This window comes from Periplaneta americana, chromosome 12 (assembly GCF_040183065.1).
Source record: "Periplaneta americana isolate PAMFEO1 chromosome 12, P.americana_PAMFEO1_priV1, whole genome shotgun sequence".
NCBI lineage: Eukaryota > Metazoa > Arthropoda > Insecta > Blattodea > Blattidae > Periplaneta > Periplaneta americana.
This window is the reverse complement of record NC_091128.1, coordinates 83,138,819-83,160,516: the sequence shown is the minus strand read 5'-3', so window position 1 is coordinate 83,160,516 and position 21,698 is coordinate 83,138,819. Positions and strand designations below refer to the sequence as shown.

Below are 21,698 nucleotides of genomic sequence, written 5' to 3'. Positions count from 1 at the left end.
TTAAGAACATGAAGATCATTACATTGCAACTCATTACATATAAATTCTTCTTTTTAATACATGAGATTTTGAAGTCCCTGCGTTATCTACATGTTTTAACTTTTGAATTTTTTCACAACATTGAGTGGAGAAAATCCACTGAAGTGATTATGAAATTAAGTGAAAAATTCAATATATTTACTCTTAATATCAGTAGTACCAGTATCATATATGTTTTTCCAAGATTCATTTTGTAGACATAAATGTAAATAATCACTAGATACAGCAATTACGATCCTTTCTTAGTTTTTTAATTAATATTTTGAAATTGTTCAGTGACATTGGAAACACATAGGATTTGTTTATCATGGTCAGACAAGCCATTGATTATAGGTTCTGTCGAATAGGAATTCAGTCTAATTCTGTGTACAAAACGTTTATCAATGGCTGTGTTACTTCAGCTTGTATGCTATGGGAAAATGACCCTACGAATAAGGTTTCCAGTTTCAAGGAGTGAATTTAATTTACTTTTACGGAAAAGTTCCGAGAGATAATCTATGTTTATGTCACTACAGATCACAAATTCCATATGAGATTTCCAAAGTCTTTTCTTTACAAATTCAATGTTGGCTATAAATATTAATAAATAATGTAAGAAATATGAATGATTGTAGTTATAAGTCTGATTTACATTATAAAAAGCAAGAAGTTACATTCCTCGGCAAGATTCGAACTTTCGATGTTTGGTTTTGTCGTCCAACGCACAACCACGGACCTATTCAATGCTTATGTTAATAACATACAATTTAGCTGTAGCAATGTGGTGTCATAACTTGGGGTTTGTTTATTTAATGTAATTAGATTTAATTTGATTAGTTTCGCAACAATTGGACTTCCTGTTATATCCTGTTATTTAGATATTTAATTTAGGGTTGATTTATTAACTCTTACTATGCAAGATGCCTCTTATTTCAATAATTCTATATCATGTTAAATAGTCATTGTCTACACTAAAGTATTATCGTCATCTCTCATTTCTCATCGTAATGGCGAACCGACGTGACATGAGACAGCGAGTTATAGCTCTAGTTGAGGCTGGATATAGCCGACCCGGGTGGCGCAAGCCGTAGAGGCACGCAATGACTCTACGGCTTGGTCCGAAGGGTTGTGGGTTCGAGTCCCGCCTCGGGCATGGGTGTTGTGTTAGTGTTAGTTAGTAAACAGAAACAGAAAACTGAAAACCTGAAAAACAGAAATATTTCGGAAAATGGCCTCTGGCCGGATATAGAAGAAAAAAAAAAAAAAAAGATATGGGGCTAGATCTGCTGGCCGTTTGGTCGGTGTTCCTGGAAGTACAGCCGCGAGATGGGTTCATCGTTACCAAAATTTTGGGGAGGTCGAAAATCGCCCTATTCCTGGGCGTCCGCGGATTTCTTCATTGGAAGAGGATGCTCTTTTATTCGAGACAGTTCGACAGGACCCCTTTCTGACTGCTAACGAAACAAGAGCAGCATCTATCTTTCCCGGCTCTTCACAGGCTGATCAGCAGGTTGAGGAACCGCGGTATTAGGAGCCGGAGGGCTGCGCAAATGAAAATATTGGGGGAAGCACAAGCTGTCGACCGTCTTGCCTTCGCTACCAATCGAGTGGATTTCGATTGGAGAAATGTAATTTTCTCCGACGAAACAACCATCTCGAGTGATTACGAAGGTCCTGTCCGTGTCTATCGTGAGGATGGTCTCCGACATGATCAGCGCTATGTGCACCGACGTGAAAGATCGGGGCGCTTTAGCATATCGTGTTGGGGGTGGATGTCTTACGATGGACCTGGCGTTATAGAACGCATCGATGGCCGGTTTAATGCGGAAACTTACTAGCACATTCTGGAAAATATATTCCTTTCCTCCGCCCGAGAACGTTTTCCCGAAGGAACATTGCTGTTCCAGCAGGATAACCATCCCGTGCACTATGCTGCAAGCATTCAAAGATGGTTTCAAAGGAGACCCGAGATCGAAATCATTAATTGGCCTCCGAAGTCACCTGATTTGAATAGCATCGAAAATTTATGGGCGGAATTGAAAAAAAAGAGAAGGATAGCCACCTATGCCCACCGACGCCCTCGAAATCGAGACGAATTGTGGGATCAAGTTGTTGACACCTGGGAAGATCTCGCCGGGGATCAGAACTTATTCCACAATCTCGTGACATCCATGCCGGATCGACTTAGAGCTGTAATAGAAGCTGATGGCATGTGGACAAGATTTTAAGTTAACAGGTCTCTTTTTGTTTCTTATGATTTTTGTTTGAGGAAGAATACTTTTAACTTCCAAGTAAGATTTATTTATTTTTTGACGAGGTTCAGCCCACTTGTAAGACCCAGAAATTGGGCATAAATTATTCCATATTTTTCGACAAATTAGACAGTCGAGGAACTCTGAACAAATTAATTACACCTCAATAAAAAAAAAGTTTTACCTGGGATCGAACACGAGACGTTTCGGTTATACAATGGAACCGGCACGCTACTATATGAGCTACCGAGACAAGACAGTGATAGCAGCAGTCCAGAATGTAGATCCCTTAGCAGGCATTTGCCATTCGGTACAGTGAAGCAATGATATTTTGGGACTCGAGCTATGTTGTGAAATCCTGGCCTTAAATGGCAGTCTTCTTCGTGATCCTTATTCTGGTCCTTGTCCTTGTTGTGGTCCTTGTAACAATTCTTGTACTATCTGTCATGTTATGTATCCCTACGTCGATATCGAGTGAACCGCGCTGTAGAACTTTAACTTCCGACGACCAAGAATCGTCTCATTCTTTTTCAGGGTAACTGTACATGCTTAGGCTCGAATGTCCTTTAAGCCACTGCATATCTCTTCGCCAAAAACAATGGTTCTCCCAGTGTTCAGTGTCATAAATTGTGGTCGGAACATTCCACTAAAAGTATTTATAATTAATAAATTTACGAAACTTGTATACGCTCCCGAGTGATACTACTGTGTGCTTCAAGCATCGATTAGTATAGTTTGTTAACTTTATTAATCGTATTGTGTGAAAACTCTCAATGCATTGTCAGCTGAAGTCCGCAGCGCTGCTTTGTTGCTGACGGAGAGGATCTACCACAGAGAGCCACAATGGTTCACAACTGAATGCTTCTACAAAAACCATATTAGCTATGCTAGCGGTAATGCTGAGAATTACTTCATGTATTGCATCCGGCTTTCTCTCCACTGAAGTGTACTTGCTACAAAAAAAATAATACTGACGTAATTTCGAGAATTTATTGGTATTTGACTACCTTAACTTTTCTTGCATTGTTATGTAAAAATTTGCCCGTACAGTAACAGAATCACACAAGCAATGGAAATGTACAGTTGAAGTGGCTGTCCGAAGACGTCAGCTAATTAACCAAACAGCTTTGTATTAATCACTGCAGGTTAGTGAAGTGAGTTGTGTGCCAAGATGACTAATATTTCAAGACGTGATCAAAGATGTCTTCGCATGTCACAAGCTCAAGAGAGTACAGTGCCAAATTAAAAGTAATTTGTCAAGACAAAGCTGAAATTGTATCCACAAAAAATGAATGTACTCTAAGAGAGATGATTGTGTTATACGGGTCTTCTGAATACACTATTATACGCATCTAAGAAATTGGTAAACACGTTTAAAATTCTTGTAATATTACATTAAGACCAGTGAAAAGCGAAACAGTCTGCATCCCGACAAAGTGGAAATGATTATTTTAATGGGAAACTTATCCTTGGAGCAATGGTCACATGTTTAAAAAACATTATAATGGTGGCTGATGTTGGGACTTTAAGGACAGATTATAATATTGTGTGTTATTGGTACATATGTAATTCAGATTAAATCCAGCATAGTATATTATTAAATTAATAGTTCAGTACGTGTTTAAGTATAAATTCAGATTATAATTAATTAACAAAACAGTTTGTATAGTATCGATAGTTTTGATAATTATCAATAGTATCGATGGTTTTGATTACAACTTATAACTATCGATAGGACTATCGATAATTTAATAAATGAATTTCTAATGGATTTTTTTCTGTTGAGATTTTAATTGGAATATATGAAAAGTAGTTTATGAAATTATTTATGGCTATTGCTTGAAGATTAAATTTTCGTAGAGTAGGAACAAGAGTCGATAATATAATTGATACTTACTTACTTACGTACTGGCTTTTAAGGAACCCGGAGCTTCATTGCCGCCCTCACCTAAGCCCGCCATTGGTCCCTATCCTGAGCAAGATTAATCCAGTCTCTACCATCATATCCCACCTCCCTCAAATCCATTTTAATATTATCTTCCCATCTACGTCTCGGCCTCCCCAAAGGTCTTTTTCCCTCCGGCCTCCCAACTAACACTCTATATGCATTTCTGGATTCGCCCATACGTGCTACATGTCCTGCCCATCTCAAACGTCTGGATTTTATGTTCCTAATTATGTCAGGTGAAGTATACAATGCGTGCAGCTGTGCGTTGTGTAACTTTCTCCATTCTTCTGTAACTTCATCCCTCTTAGCCCCAAATATTTTTCTAAGAACCTTATTCTCAAACACCCTTAATCTCTGTTCCTCTCTCAAAGTGAGAGTCCAAGTTTCACAACCATACAGAACAACCGGTAATATAACTGTTTTATAAATTCTAACTTTCAAATTTTTTGACAGAAGACTAGATGACAAAAGCTTCTCAACCGAATAATAACACGCATTTCCCATATTTATTTTGCGTTTAATTTCCTCCCGAGTGTCATTTATATTTGTTACTGTTGCTCCAACATATTTGAATTTTTCCACCTCTTCGAAGGGTAAATCTCCAATTTTTATAGTTCCATTTCGTACAATATTCTGGTCACGAGACATAATCATATACTTAGTCTTTTCGGGATTTACTTCCAACCCTATCGCTTTACTTGCTTCAACTAGAATTTCCGCGTTTTCCCTAATCGTTTGTGGATTTTCTCCTAACATATTCACGTCATCCGCATAGACAAGAAAAGAAGCTGATATAACCCGTTCAATTCCAAACCCTCTGTGTTATCCTGAACATTCCTAACGGCATATTCTAGAGCGAAGTTAAAAAGTAAAGGTGATAATGCATCCCCCTGCTTTAGCCCGCAGTGAATTGGAAAAGCGTCAGATAGAAACTGGCCTATACGGACTCTGCTGTAAGTTTCACTGAGACACATTTTAATTAATCGAACTAGTTTCTTGGTAATACCAAATTCAATAAGAATATTTTATAAAACTTCTCTCTTAACCGAGTCATATGCCTTTTTGAAATCTATGAATAACTGATGTACTGTACCCTTATACTCCCATTTTTTCTCCATTATCTGTCGAATACAAAAAATCTGATCAATAGTTGATCTATTACGCCTAAAACCGCACTGATGATCCCCAATAATTTCATCTACATATGGAGTTAATCTTCTCAAAAGGATATTCGACAAAATTTTGTACGACGTCAACAAAAGTGATATTCCTCGAAAGTTACTACAGTTTGTCTTGTCCCTCTTCTTAAAAATATGTACGATTTGGACTCCTTCCATTGTTCTGGTACAATTTCCTTTTCCCAAACTGCAAGTACAAGTTTATAAATTTAGCTAGATAATGCCCTTCCACCCTCTTGTATTAATTCTGCTGGAATTTGATCAATACCTGGAGACTTGTACTTTTTCAAATTTTCTATCGCAATTTCGACTTCAGAAAGTGTGGGTTCCGGCATAAATGGCTCAGCAGTTTGTATTTGAATTTCGTCCCGATCATTTCTATTTGGCCTATGTATATTTTGTAGTTGCCCAAAATAGTTTTTTCCGTTTGTTCAGGATTGAATAAGAGTCTGCAAGTAAGTCACCATTCTCATCCTTGATGACGTTTACCCTTGCCTGATACCCGTTTTTAAATTCCTTTATACCCTTATATAAATCTCGAATGTTTTTATTCTTACTATTTATTTCTACCTCATTCAGTTTTTCCTTCAAGTAATCTCTCTTTTTATTCCTAAGTGTACGATTTGCTTCCCGTCTTTCATTGAATCAAAATGTCATTTACAGCACTATCTGAGTGGCAAAATGAACGAATAATTTTTAATTTTACGTTAGTGTTATGGTGGTGTCGTGGTTAGCACGCCTCATTGTAATCGGGAGGTCGAGTTCTGGCAGCAAGGGAATATCCTAATTTGAGTTTTCCGTAGTTCCTCAAGTAAGTCTCTTAGAGGAAAATTCAAATATAGTACGTATCAATTACACAAGGGCTAGGACCTGCTTCATGCTCAATCCTATGCTCCCAATCATTAGTTCATTACACTTCATAAGTCTTCCAATTATCTTCAGCGACAGACTAGCCATCCATTCCGTAACGCAAAAGCGCCGAAGATATTCCTAGAATGACCTGAAATAGTGCTTTTGACGTAAGGCTTTCCCCTCTGCATTGTGCAGATTATTTTTTGAACAGAATATAGTATTTTATTTTAAAAATACACGTACAGAGAGAGAGAGACAAAAAGAGAGACGGAAATCTGTGTGGTAATACCACAGTCTAGTATATACAGTCTCGAAGCTTGAGTTGTGAGGGTACTAGGAACAATAGACTGTGCAGGTACTATTTCGCACTGTCTGTAATGAGGCGATAGTAGCGATCCTAGTAGTTAGCAACTATCTATGGATGCATATTTACTATGTATTGAGCTTCGTGACTGTATATACTAGACTGTGGTAATACGCCGTTACCATAATGCAATTTCTTAAAAATAAACTACCTGATTTGCAATTCAAAATCTTAACTGAATCGGTCCAACGTCGGAAGGAAGCAACAATGAATTATTGGAAATAATTCTGAACTAGTCTTTTTATATTGCTGGTGACCGCTCAGATCAATCTAAACCTTTTCTGGAATAGCTACATCAACTTAACAACGCCACAAGGCGAATTCGAAAAGAGTGACTGGAAAATAAGGGCGCTAAGAGTGGAATTTGAGTATGTTGAGTAAACTTAGACCAACTCCGCTCTCATAAATTCAACTTGAACCCGCAAAATTTTGAAACCTCACTTCCAATACTGAAAGCCGAATCTCTGATCAATAGTTAACAATCCGCAGGCCTATCCATCTACTCGTAATATGTAACATAATGCGTACTATAAAATCATCATTTTTCCCATTTTACTGCTTCACTAGCCATACTCGTGTGCTTCGCTGCACGTCTAGTTATAAATAACAATAAATAATTGACTTAAATCTGTTATATTTCCAAATACAGCTTTGTTATTATTAATTAACAGACCTAATCAGTTTATTATAAGTTATAAGTCGTTTGCTCCTGAATTACTTTCAAAATTGTGTTTGGAAGTATGAATGAAACTATTATTCGGTGATGGGATATTAGTGAGGCTACCACCTTCAATTCGGACATATACCATAATCGCTTACTCAATTTATGTGTAAAAGTAATATTCACACAATTGCTAAAGTTTGTTGTTGAAAGTATTGAAGTAGGCTACTATGCCAAATATTTACTAAGTATTCGAAATTTGTTAAACTAACCATAGGACAATTTTGAATGTGTATTTAATCAGTTAAATTTTAACGTAGAATAACTCTTTTCCCGCACCGAGTACGGGCACCTATTCCGGAAACCATGGTGGAACAAAAAATAACATAATTTCAAATGATTACTGCAACAAGATGAGCCACAGCCGAATGTTAATGTTATTAGTAGTTGGGCCGTGAACCAATGTAACTTGTGTGCCCACGCCCAATGACGCCACCTCGTCTCGCTACGGGCATGTGGGCGCGGCCTCCCTCAGTAATATCTCGGCATATAGAGGAGCTGCAGACCTGTGCGAACACTCGTTCGATTTGTAAATGCGTGTTCTGCGAATTAAAGTGATAATAAACAAGTACAAAACACGTCGAGTGAGCTATAGTGAAACATTTGTTGCGAGATGGGACTTATTTCAAAATGTCACTTCATACCAAGAACACTTCTCTTATCACACCCATACTATCCATCTGTAAACCGAAAGAAAAATAAAATATTCAAACAAACACATCTATAGTTTCATTTCTGAAAATGGGTGACGTATTCTACGTGCCGGTGTTATCACCAGACTTCGGCCTAGGGTCACAGATTCGCGAGACTGAAGTTTGGAACGCACGGAGTATACATGACGCCATGACCCCTGGGGTGGGATGGTGCTGTGAGTGTATAGTTGGTTTCCTAAGAAATTACATTAACTCTTTTCTAATTCTACTTGGCGTGGGTCCTTGCAATCACCACACGTGCTTGAGATCCTGTGAGTAAATAAGTATACAGTTTATATATTTTTTTTCATGTATTTTTTTTATTATTTTACATTCATATTCGTGTTACTGTTAATTTAGCTGTTTTATAATTAACACTACTGAGGAACATGTCGAAAATTAAAAGCACCAAGCGTTCCCTTCAGAACGAACTTATAGAGAAGTTCGGAAAGGAATATTTTCTTGTTAAAGGGGAAAAAAAACACTGAATTTTGCAAATTGTTAAAAAAATATAAGGACAGAAGGAACTCGATTCTTTCAAAAGCAGTATAATAGCAGAAGGTACTTGGAAAATATATAATTATACAGTCAAAACTGACCTTCAACATCAAAATCCGACATAAAGTATGAAAAAGAATTTAATCGAGATTTGTGAATAATGTTGGTATATGCCAACATCCCTTTAGTGTTTCTCGAAAAAAGTTATTCTGAGTGAAAGTAGGAGATACTTTTCTCCTGATACGCTGCGAATGTACTCGTACCTTGTAATTCGGGGCATTGGATTGTGAAGAAATTTATTTTATGTAAGTACTGCATATTTTTTTTCTTTTTTGCTTACACACAAAACATTATTTCATATTGTTAAAACTTTTACGGTATAAAGTAAATTGAAACATGTAATGTAGGCAATTATTTGTTATACTAGAAATGCACTGTATACGAGCATAGGCCTATTTGTAAACGTGAACATTTATTTTATGTTCTACTGTGATTAAATGTGTACCTGTTGAGGCAAGGAGTAACTGCACTCTCACGTTCTCATTCCCTTCAATCTACACAACATAGTGGTCCGTGCGTTCGTAACTTGATGAGTTTCGGGTTTCGGTACCCTGATCCGAAGTCTGGTTATCACTAATACAGAGGAGAATTCTTTTATTTTTTTGTGAACAGTGTAGCGAACACCGTGGATGGATTCCGTGGGTCACCAATTGGTAACCACTCCTCTAGCCATTCGACTTCCGATGCGCCAGTACCCAATACAAGTCTAAAAAGCATTTAGTCATTAATAAAAAGGTAAAGGTATCCCCGTCACACGCCATGAAGGCAACTTGGGGGGGGGCATGGAGGTAGAGCCCCATGCTTTCCATGACTTCGGCACTAGAATGAGGTGGTGTGGTCGGCATCACGCTCCGACCGCCTTTTACCCCCGGGAAAGACCCGGTACTTAATTTTATAGGAGGGGCCTTTCTGGAAGTTTGGGAATGAGAAAAATCCCGACACCATTTGGGATCGAATCCCGTACCTTCCATCCGTAGCAAGCTGCTCTACCAACTGAGCTACACGACCGCTCATTTAGTCATTAATTAAGACAAAAATATAAATGGCAAATCTTAGAACAAGGCAAAGTCACGTGGTGCTGGAATATCGAGATATAGTGTACAGTGACAATTCGCAACTCACACCACAATCCACTGACAGCGACACTGGTGACATACCTTCATAATCGACGAACGGATCTGGCGTTCTGATCCTCGGAAGTATCTCGTCCGCGTCGACAGCGTTGAGAACGCCCCGGGAACACATCTCACAGACCACTTGAAACACCTGGCAGGCTGGATCGCCGGCCGAACACTGAAGACGTTCGGTCACTCGCTAGACAACGTCTTATTCTGTGCTGGCCAGAATTCAAAACTTCTATTCTAAACTTTTATTCTTAGCAGCAACACAATAGCGTACCACCTGTTACCTGGCTACAACTCGGACAACAATTGAAATCACGTTGCTAACGAATGCAACCTTGATTGTGAGCGGGAGGAAAAAACATTATCGGTCTAATGAATACGTCATACCACTGAAAAAAGCAGGAAATGTGGACGCCGCTTAAGAAATAATCAACAACATGGTTTAAATTTAACTCTCTAGTGTAAGGTTATTTAGAGATCGAACATAGAGTTTCGCGAAGAGGGGGGGGGGAACTGCGAAACAAGGACATCCATCACTCATCCCTCTATGTAACAAAACATAACGTATCGAGTGGTAGTTTTTAGAGGAAGCTGAGTGACAACAGTCAAAGAGAAGTTAAGTTCTCACATGTAAGTACATTTGAAAGAGTAAATAGACATGTCAACACAATTCTCGAACTAGTGTTACCTGCAAACGTAGACAAATATAGCCACAAATTTCCTGTAACGCGCATGCTTAATCCGGCGGAGATGGATCAGCCATTTAGTTGACTTCGTTGAATTTGTTAATAGGCTACAGTTTATTTTATAATATTAACAATTATCTGCGGAAGTATTATAGGAACCACCCATCACCATAGTGCGCAAAAAGAAAGATCAGCGGAAATAACGGTTGATTAGCGTTTTCTAGTAATCGATATTCGATAAGCTGTAAAGGCTATCAAAATAAATTAAATAATGTAATTTTTCCATACCTCATGAAATACGTAATACGACAAGAGACATTTCCCAGTACTCAATAAGGCAAAATTATTGAGCACACTAGATAAAGATATTTTTAACTAAGGGCAAATTAAATAAATAAGTAAAATGTTCAGCACGTCACCGCCACTTCGTAGTAACACCATATTGTATTTCAGTACAGGAAAAATATTCGTCTTTTACGAAAACAATCACCTTTGCGACTTCGTAGCAACATCATACTATATTTTTGGTACAGGGAAAAATATTTGTCTTTTACGAAAACAACACCCTGCCACTTCGTAGCAACACCATATTGTATTTTTGGTCCACGGAAAATACAATGTGGTGTTGCTACGAAAACTGTCGGTTATTTTTGAGGTTGGAAACATATTTTATATCGATTGTAACAACAACATTATAAATCGATAGCAACATTCGAATCAATCAGGAGGGTGGTCCCTAAAATATATATGATCCAGTTAAAACTAATGAAGTTAAATAAATAAATCTTGAGCTAGAATCAACAGACACGTCCACTTTATATGTGGCGGATTGCTTCAAAGGCAAATGTTTCAACAGTCCTCCAAGGGTAAAAAAAATAATTCGTAAGCTTCAGATGTAACAAATGCGTTGAAGCAGTGAACTTCAGTCATATACATTTAAAATAGGAAAAAAAAAAACTATCCTGAAAGTCAGCATCTTCTGTAGAAGCATAGATAAAAATGTGTCAACTGAGTTGATCGTCTTTCTAATTAAACATTTTACATTTTTCTTTACCATGTTTACTGTTAATTAATTGAACCATTACTCAAAAGAAATACATAAACGGAATAATTTAATGTATATCCGTATACTGTAACAAGAATGACCTTAATATCTGGATTATCCACCGCTGTAGAGTAACGGTTAACATGCATGACTGTGAAACGAGGGGGTCCGGTTTAAAATCCTGGTTGGGACAAGTTACCTGGTTGAAGTATTTTTCCGGGGTTTTCTCTCAACTCATTAAGAGCAAACGCTGGGTAACTTTCAGCGCTGGACCCTGGACTCATTTCGCTGGCATTATCACCAGCTCATTCTGACGCTGCGTAACTAAAGTAGTTGATAAAGTGTCGTAAAATAAAAAATATATATTTGGATTGTACACAAACGTCAAAAGTAAGACATATGACTTCATTTTTTTAACATTGTACGGCTTAAGTAAACATAGATCTATACATTTCATTTTGTAAAATCTGCAGAGAACAGCTAAGTTATACTATACATAATATAAAGTAATATATTCTAAAAATATTTTTGTTTAAAAAAAAAATAGCCTTTAAAAGTTATGTTAAGTGATACATTAGAAACTGCCTTATTAGTTTACTAACGCATAACAAAAAATCTATTTAAGATGGGGGATACTAATCCTTCAACAACTACAACTACCAGGCCATGTATTATGTGACGGATTTCGGAAATCAGAAAATTTGCAACGAAAAGTAGAATTGTATACAGGTGGACGATCATATAGTCAGTACGAAGGTGTGGTCAGCACAATGGTCAACCAGTCAGTTGTTATAGCTAGTTTTCGAAACCGGATTTCGCTACCTAGCATACCTCCCCAAATTCATTAACATGGTCGGAGGGCACCGGCCCCAAACATTGGCAGAAATTTAATGAGAAAATTCCTTCTCCTTGAGGATTCGAACCAGCGCTCATTCCGTAACGCGAGTCGGGGCATGGTGCCTCAGTCAGACCACGACGCTATACGCGGCACAAGAATTGCGTATACTGTAGTGCAGGCCTGGGCGTTAATACCTCAATTGAGCACACTACTCCTTAACTCCCCACTCCACATTTCCCGGCAGAGACAGTTATGTAGTTGACCGATACGAGTAGACCTGAAGGCAAGCATTGCTTAATGACGATACGAGTAGATCTGAAGGCAAGCATTGCTTAGTGACGATTGTATAAGGCAGGGATGTAAATGAGAAGAAATCGCCTACAGCAATGACGTAGATGAACTTCAGGAAACGCTGAGGGAGGGGTTGCCATTCTCCCTCAATTGCATCACGCGCACTAAATCGGTATGGGGAGATGAGGAGAAATAGCTCCGCGAGTCACATTTTTACATCTCTGGCAGAGCGTTTAGAATAGATGTGTACTTTATAATGCCATAAAAAATGTTAAGTTTTGCGATGCTGTACTTTTTTTTGCGTATTTCTGGCTGAAGCCGGCACAATGTTCCATTTTTAGGTTAATTATTATTTTTACTATTCAGGGTTGTGTTATATAACTCACAATTTGTTAATGTAGTAATATTACATTTTTAAAGAAGTAAAATATTGTAACTAAGTACTCTGCAATACATTCTTATCTAATGGGTTATTTTTAAAAACCTTTTGCATTCACTTGAATAGCGATCCTGAAACTGGGCACGGAAAACAGGGCTAGCGCCACTCGGCGACGAACCACTGAACAAGAGGAAGTAACGTCACTTTCTCTTCTACCCGCTCTGTCTCTGGTATAAGGCATGCATCATAGCTCTCGCTGATCGCCTAAAATCCACCACTCATGCACAGTGTTCGTTTCTAAAGCGGTGAAGCGGAAGGACAAGGGCGGGGGTATCTCCTTTCCTTTTTTCTTCGCCTTTATGCCCAGAGCTGTTTTAATGTATACTGTCCGCTCACTGATGTTTTAGCCAGTGAAAAGGAGTAAAATAGTGTATGTCCAAATTGGAGCGAGTCACCAGCGTGGCTCAGTCGGTTAAGGCGCTTGCCTGCCGGTCTGAAGTTGCGCTCGGGCCCGGGTTCGATCCCCGCTTGGGCTGATTACCTGGTTGGGTTTTTTCCGAGTTTTTCCCCAACCGTAAGGTGAATGCCAGGTAATCTATGGCCTCATCTCGCCAAATACCATCTCGCTATCAGTAATCTCATCGACGCTAAATAACCTCGTAGTTGATACAGCGTCGTTAAATAACCAACTTAAAAAAAAAATTGGAGCGAGTAAAGCGTATCGGCACACGACAGTTACAAGAACGCATACATGGTTCCAACACATTATTTGAAGAAGAGGCTGCTAGTTAGCATTCTTCGCTTACGTGTTGAAGATAAGTTTCATGTTGGGATTAGTTACAGTGTAAACCAATTGTTATCATATGGCGTCCTTGAGAGTCTGGGTCTGAAAATATGATGGTGATAGAATGAACGTTGTGTGTCTCCAATTGGTCGCGGTAAACCCATACATACACATCTAAAATCATTCAAAATGTAGATACCTAAATATTTTAAGGAGAGCGAGGCAGAACAACAATGCGATGACTTATTTTCAAAAACATAGCTACGACATGAGTAAATCAGCAATTACATCTAATGAAAAATAAATCTACAACTTATCCATGTATAGGCCTAACGGAACAAATGTCTCATACCGAAATGTTTAATTTTGAATTAAATCTAATATGAAATAATATCTACTAGCGCATGGTCTAATGCCGAAATATCTAATTGGAAACAATGTCTAAAATCGTTTAATATCTACTAGCGCATGGTCTAATGCCGAAATATCTAATTGGAAACAATATCTAAAATCGTTTAATGAGAAAAGACCTCATGTCAAAATGTCAAATTTTGAATTAGGTCTAATCACTGATAATATCTACTGAATTATGGTCTATTGCTGTAGTAACAATATCCATGAACTTCAAGGTACAATAAGGTCAATTGAAAAGTAAGAACTAAATCACACTGCAACTCTTAAATGCCATCAGTCTATCAGTGTTACCATTCTCTGATCCGACAAAACCATATAGTACTATTGTACATTGCCTAATTGGAAACAGTGTCTATTAAATAGTCCCAGAAAGTGATCTCTCTTCCTAAAAACTTTACGCTTTACGCTCAAATTGAAAACTGAACAATTAGCGTAAAATTAAAAGGGTTGAACTAACTTTTCAATATATTATTATGCATCTTGAAGGTGCAAAAACCAGGACCACCCAGTTCTGAAGATAGCCCACAACAGGCTGAAACTAGTCAACAAGGTACAGTACCTAGTAGGCCTACTTAAACACGCGAAAGCAATAAACTACATATTCCGAAATATTATTATACATTATAAATATATAATTTTCTCTATCCAAACATTCTAAGAGTCGAAATCTGTTGAACATTTTTTTTTTATTTTTCATAACTTTAGACAACATTGGAAGTTAGACAGAGGTACTGGACATGATTGTAGTCAGACATGGTTGTATTGAACTTTATTTTACATTAGGCACATTGGTATTATACCCACTTTCTTAGACGTTCTGTCGTTATAACTAAGGAATTATATAATATTGCACGTTAGACAAAGAGGTATTAGACATTATTGTAAGTTAGACATAGTTGTAATAAACTTAATTTAACATTAAGACATATTGGTATTAGACCAGCTTTCTTAGACCATCTTTCCTTAGATCTAAGGAATCAGACACAATTGTATTAGATATTAAATCTTTAGACGTATTGACCGCTAACCGACAAAGTTACAAACACCGTGTAAGTGACCCTAGCGAGAGCAACCATCGCGAACGACGTTATCGGAGCAGTGCTCGCTCTCTACGGCATGGAAGGCGTTAGCAACGCCGGAGCCAAATGCACGAATTAAACTATATGAACATGAACCCATGCGACATCGACTGCAGTAATATATCAACGTGAGGGAGAGGTTACCGCGCTGTGGCTCTGCACTAAAGCGCTGGTTTTCCATCTAACAGGCTGGTTTGTAATAATAATAATAATAATAATAATAATAATAATAATAATAATAATAATAATAATAATATGTATTTACTTATGGCTTTTAAGGAACCCGGAGGTTCACTGCCGCCCTCACATAAGCTCGCCATCGGTACCTATCCTGAGAAAGATTAATCCAGTCCCTACCATCAATTCCACCTCCCTCAAATCCATTTTAATATTATCCTTCCATCTACGTCTCGGTCTCCCCAAAGGTCTTATTCCCTCCGGCCTCCCAACTATGCATTTCTGGATTTGCCCATACGTGCTACATGCCCTGCCCATCTCAAACGTCTGGATTTTATGTTCCTAATTATGTCAGGTGAAGAATACAATGCGTGCAGTTCTGCGTTGTGTAACTTTCTCCATTCTCGTGTAAATTCATCCTTCATAGCCCCAAATATTTTCCTAAGAACCTTATTCTCAAACACCCTTAATCTCTGTTCCTCTCTCAAAGTGAGAGTCCAAGTTTCACAACCATACAGAACAACCGGTAATATAACTGTTTTATAAATTCTAACTTTCAGATTTTTTGACAGCAGGCTAGATAATAAAAGCTTCTCAACCGAATAATTACACGCATTTCCCATATTTATTCTGCGTTTAATTTCTTCTCGAGTGTAATTTATTTTTGTTACTGTTGCTCCAAGATATTTGAATTTTTCCACCTCTTCGAAGAATAAATCTCCAATTTTTACAGTTCCATTTCGTACAATATTCTGGTCACGGGACATAATCATATACTACTACTACTACTACTACTACTACTACTACTACTACTACTACTACTACTACTACTAATAATAATAATAATAATAATAATAATAATAATAATAATAGTTTTATTTTTCCTGGCATAGTTAAGGCCATCAGGCCTTCTCTTACACTCAACCAAGATTAAAGTACATATAGGAGAAAACATATGGTATACAAGTATTAACTGAAGAAAAAATGAATACATATGAATACAATCACAAACCTAAAGGAAGAGTACAAATTTTGGTTTGCATCACCAATTTGATCGTGATTAGGTAATTCACGGTGAACGTACTCTAACAGATGTTGCAAATAGTTTCTCGGGATATTCCCGTTTCGCTCTTTCATTTCACCATCATTCTTCACCCCTTTCTCATTTTATCTATCATAATGCAATATAGTAGAAATTCAAATATAATTAAATACCGGCACAGAAAAAAAAATGCACAATAATTCTTATGTGTGAAGTCTTTGAGATTATACTGATTTTCGTTGTTGATATACGATGTATAAAGTCTTGAGATTCAGTTCTCTGAGGTTTATCAAATACTCGTCTGGGGATGGATCCTAGCCCTGTCAAGAATGAGGCAAGAATAGCCGCCTTTCAACATTGGATTCAAGAATGCCACCAGGCCACCTATCCGAAAGTAACAATAATCACTTAAGAGGGCGCACGAGCCAATGTGAACTTGAAGTGCACGGATTCATTCTGGGTCCGGTTCTCGAAGAGCTAGTCAGCGAGAGGGAAAGATTGTTGATTGTATTTTGCATTATTTGTTTTATGCAGAGCAAATCATTTGTCTAAATACGTTAATGCCAGAATTCTCTATGTTAAATCGCAAAAATACAGTAACCGTGAAGTTAATTCTAAGTGCTGTAACGACACTGGAGGAGTTACAAGTCAAGACAAGGATGAAGCAGAATGGCATAATGATGTAATTCTACGTAATCATTGTTACTCTTCTTTGGCATTTCATGAATAAAACATAAAAGCTCATGAAAATTATTTACTAGCAGTAAAAACATTTCTGGATATTTCCGATGTGTTCCAAACTCAGTACCGATATGGAAGTATCCAATCGATAAACGGTTGGAAAGTGAAGGATGCGACCATCAACGCCTCCTATTCCTTCTTACACGCAAACACTGTAATATTTCTAATGACAGCAACATTGCCTCCTTGAACGACGTCCCTGTTATAAGCGTATGTCGTGATACACGCAAATCTATTTTGGTTTAGCGTCCCTTAACGTCCACTGCCACGATGTTTTGAACTCTGTGATGTAGGCCTACTTTAAATCTTTTCAAGGCGCTGGCTGGCATCACGGAAGCGGCGTATCCTAGCGCTTTTGTGCAATAAATGCTCTTTACGCCTGAATGAGCGATAAAGGAACTTGAAGCATCCATGGTCATGCGATTATGTCATCTCTCATACAGTAGGCTATATAATAGTGTCATCAACTAAACTCGGTAATTAGCGTTTCAACATAATCATAATACAGAATGTTAACAAAATTTTATTAAAGATCTAAAGTAGATACACCTCTTTTCAATTTATAATATTTAAAAACACTACAGCAGCGGTCATCAGCACAGAGCACCCTGGGGCTAGCATCTCTTATCCGCGGAGAACATACTGCACTATGGTGCATTCGTAACTGTTAGCGGGTATGCTCTCTGCCTCCTGCTGCACAACAGGGCACACGGGACGACTCCGCTTACCCTTTACCCATTTCAGCGAGTGCTGACGACCACTGCAATACAGGAACGGGCACAACTACAATATTTATCCCACGAAACCCATCATATTTCTTTCCATTGCATATATTTCTGTAATGGTTTGTAACTTGAAAAATGTCTCCTTTGCAAGTAATATAGGACTAGGTACACCTAGTTATTCACCCTAAACATAGGTCGATATTATATTTTCTTACCGCCGTGCATACCCAAATATTTTGACACCGTGGATGTCCCGCACTACAAAATATAAATTTGATTGAATATCATCTTTAAATTAGAAATGTGATTATAAAGAAACACATTGTATTTAAAAGCACTTTAAAGGAAGTAAACATCTCATATACAGCACAACCGTTTCATAAAAGTTTACAGTATCACTACAGAAGTGGTGTAGTTTTTGTCATGGAACGAATAATTTTTCGCTTTAAATTTGCCGCTTTGAAAGAGAAGTTCAATGTGGCGCTACCAGAACATTCGGAAGATAAAGACGGTGAATTGCCAATGCTTTCTCAGATATTCAGAAATCAGTACTTGCATGTCAAGTTCAAAAGCAGTATCGAATAGCAAGTGTTCATTTTTTTAGTCGAACCTTGGATAAAGTGCCAGCTCAACTACGTAAGGGTAAATTACCAACTACTGGTTAAGTAATGACTTCATAAGCTACTTCTCAAATATGATCGGAAAAATTAATATGTTTGAAAGTAAATTAGAACACACTAGTGCAAAGTCTGAAATGTGGACACCGTGGCCGTAAACACCGTGCATTTATTTAGGACGGAATGTTTAGTTCATAGTTCATGATAATTATTACTGACGTCATGTCTATGATGTAGGTGGAGAAATATACTGTCTCTAGAATTACGTAATTCTATATGGATGCAATGTGTATAATGTGTTATTTGTATTACAGGATGAGTGGTGATAGGCTAACTAGGGGACGGAAAAACGATAACGAGAATAAGGAAAGGACAAGAAAAGAAAGCTTAAAGACAAAGCTTTTAAAAAGTAAGAAATCTGGCGATTCAAAAAATGTGAAAAGGCGAAAAGTGCAACTTGCAAAGAAAAGAGAAGCAGAGAGTTTACGACGGCAAAGAATGAAAGCAGATCCTGAAAAGCACGCTGCTTACTTAGCGTCGGAGTGTAAGAGATAGGCTGAGAAGAAGAAGAAGAAGAAGAAGAAGAAGAAGAAGAAGAAGAAAGGAAAAACTAAGACATTTTTGACCATGACTAAAAGAGAATTAAAAAAATTAAGACTGTTTGGCCATGTTACTCACTTTAAAATCACTTTAATACTCGAGATACGTCGAACAGCACACAAGCTTATGATATTTCTCCTCAAAGAAATCTGCTACAGTTTAAATTAAGTACTTCTACAAACTTCCAAACGCGACAGTTAAACACCCAGGAGAACTATTACGCAACAAACCGAACGGTAGTCGCCAGGTTACAGACTTCACCCTTCGCATGTAGTCACACCTACTGCCAACGAAGTGACAAGTCCAAGGCTTGGCACAGATTCAATACAAAGAACATGCGTTCCGAGTTTCTTCATAATCGAAGACGAAGAATTTAGCGAGCTTCACATTATATCGTTCATTGCGCTGCTCAGGTATTGCAGCAGGCCTAATTCCTAAACATATCACGTTTCTTTTTCTAAGAAGAGGGACGGAAGAAAGAAACGAGAATAAAATTAAGGTGAGAAGAGACGAGACGAAAGTAAAAGTGAGAAACGAGGTGGAAAAAAAGAACAGAAGGAGTGGGAAAAGGAGAGAAATGGCAGTAGAAGGAGACATGAAAAAGAAATGAGGGACAGCAAAGAAAAAAGGAACGGAAAGAGAAGAGAAAAGAGGAACTGAAGGAGAGAAAAAAAAAGATTTTTTTAGTTGGTTATTTAACAACGCTGTATCAACTACTCTGTTATTTAGCGTCGATGGGGTTGGTGAGATGAGGCCGAGAATTTGCCATAGATTACCTGACATTTGCCCTACAGTTAAGGAAAACCTCGAAAAAATCCAACCAGGTAATTAGTCCAAGCGGGAATCGAACCCACGCCCGAGCGCAATTCTGAATCGGCAAGCAAACGTCTCAGCCGACTGAGCTATGTCGTCGGTGGCTAAGAAAGAGTAAAGAGTTAGAAAATGGAAGTGTAGAGAAGAAAAAAAAAGGAAGAACACAGGAGAAGAAGATAAGAAAGAGAAGATGACGAGGAGAGTATAGAGAAGAGAAAAGAGATAAGAGAAAAGGAGAGAAGGGGAAAAATACTGGAGAGGAGAGGAGAGGAGAGGAGAGGAGAGGAGAGGAGAGGAGAGGAGAGGAGAGGAGAGGAGAGTGAAAGACAGGAAGGAGATGACAGGTGAAGATAGAGAATAAAGGAAAAGCAAAGAAAGGAGAGGTAGAAGGGAAGAGTAGAAAAGACGAGAGGAGAGTTAAGAGCAGAGTTGCCAGATGTGGCTACTTGTCGCCATTCTGGCGCCTTTTATGTTCCTTGTGGCGACGAAAATTTCCACTTCGCGACCTGGCTATTTTTCTGGCGTCTTTAATGTTAAAATTATAAAAATAATTTAACTAAAACATTTTTTTCACAAGAATGTGATCCATTGAAAGTAATATTCTTCAGATCGTAAATATTCGTCAGTTATTGTAGTTCCGTCCATTTTCAAAAGAAGACAGAGTAACGTTCAAGGTTGCGTAGAAAACTTCCCCAGGTTCTGGCACGGGGATCTACAACCTGTATGATCTGGTGATTTACAATGATGTTTTAATAACATAATTAAGTTTAATTAATGCACATAAATATATTACATTAATTGATTAAATAGGTGGATTTTATTATCAATTAAACTTTTAATTTAAAATAGGCCTCCTACATAAAATTAATTGCTATGCTTTTTTTCTAAACTTCGATAATTAATAGAAACGATGTTGAGCAGTAAGCTGTTAATTAATAACGGCGGGAATTCAGCGATTTACCTGGCCTATTAACATTTAGCAGATTCTTTCATTTGGTACAGGGAGTGGGAGAACCGGCCCTGGCTAAAGACAATAATTGTAGTTAATTAAAATTATATATTCAAGCTTCAAAATTCGGTACCGGTATTTAGTCATAATTCAAAATCACTACCATTTTAAAAAATGCATCATTAGACTACAGACTAAACTAATGCAAAAAATGAATATTTTCAGGCTGGCTTCAAGAGGCTACGAATTTTAAGAAAAATTCGAATGAAGCAATTTGTAAAATATGTAGCCTAATAATCTGCAAACAACAGAATACAGGTTGAACGAACAACAAAATGCAAGTATCGAAGATACAACATCATAGCTGAATAATGCCATTTAATGGTTCTGTATCTTTGTATTAAATAACATTAACAATAAAATTATTACAAATTTATGAATGAATATAAATGGTTATGTTCATAATTACACTGTAAGGTATTTTTTTAAATTTATTACTCGTTTCATTGTCAACCAATGGCTACTTTCTGGCGCCTTGTTGGTGTATAGTTGGCAACATTGATCTGGAATAATCTGGCAACCCTGGTTAAGAGTACAGGAGAGAAGAGTGCATAAATTCATGATGTCTAGTCATATTAGCAGTATCTAAAGCTATGTTCTTACCAAAATCAGAAAGTATAATCCGCGTGGCTGCAGTCATGTAACATTTATATTCGCACTTCATGGTTCGCTTGGTGCAACATCGCTTTTAACCCCTCTATTTCGACGAAGGTCAAAACACTCTAAAGTTATTGATTCGATAGTCTTGGAA

The 21,698-nt window shown here is 37.7% G+C and overlaps 1 protein-coding gene across 5 annotated transcripts in view; it reads right to left on the bottom strand.

The window, feature by feature from the left end:
* AMPdeam (AMP deaminase) overlaps positions 1-21,698 on the bottom strand; it is a 343,486-nt gene that overhangs the window by 243,312 nt on the left and 78,476 nt on the right. The window contains exon 1 of one of the 5 annotated variants that reach the window (XM_069841641.1): positions 9,741-9,932. The exons of 2 other annotated variants lie outside the window; for them this stretch is intronic. In XM_069841641.1, the coding sequence (XP_069697742.1) occupies positions 9,741-9,828 (88 nt within the window). In that variant the 5' untranslated portion in view covers positions 9,829-9,932. Of the gene's footprint in view, positions 1-9,740; positions 9,933-21,698 lie in introns of those variants that run through there. 2 more of the 5 variants (XM_069841643.1, XM_069841646.1) reach the window with 2 other exon arrangements.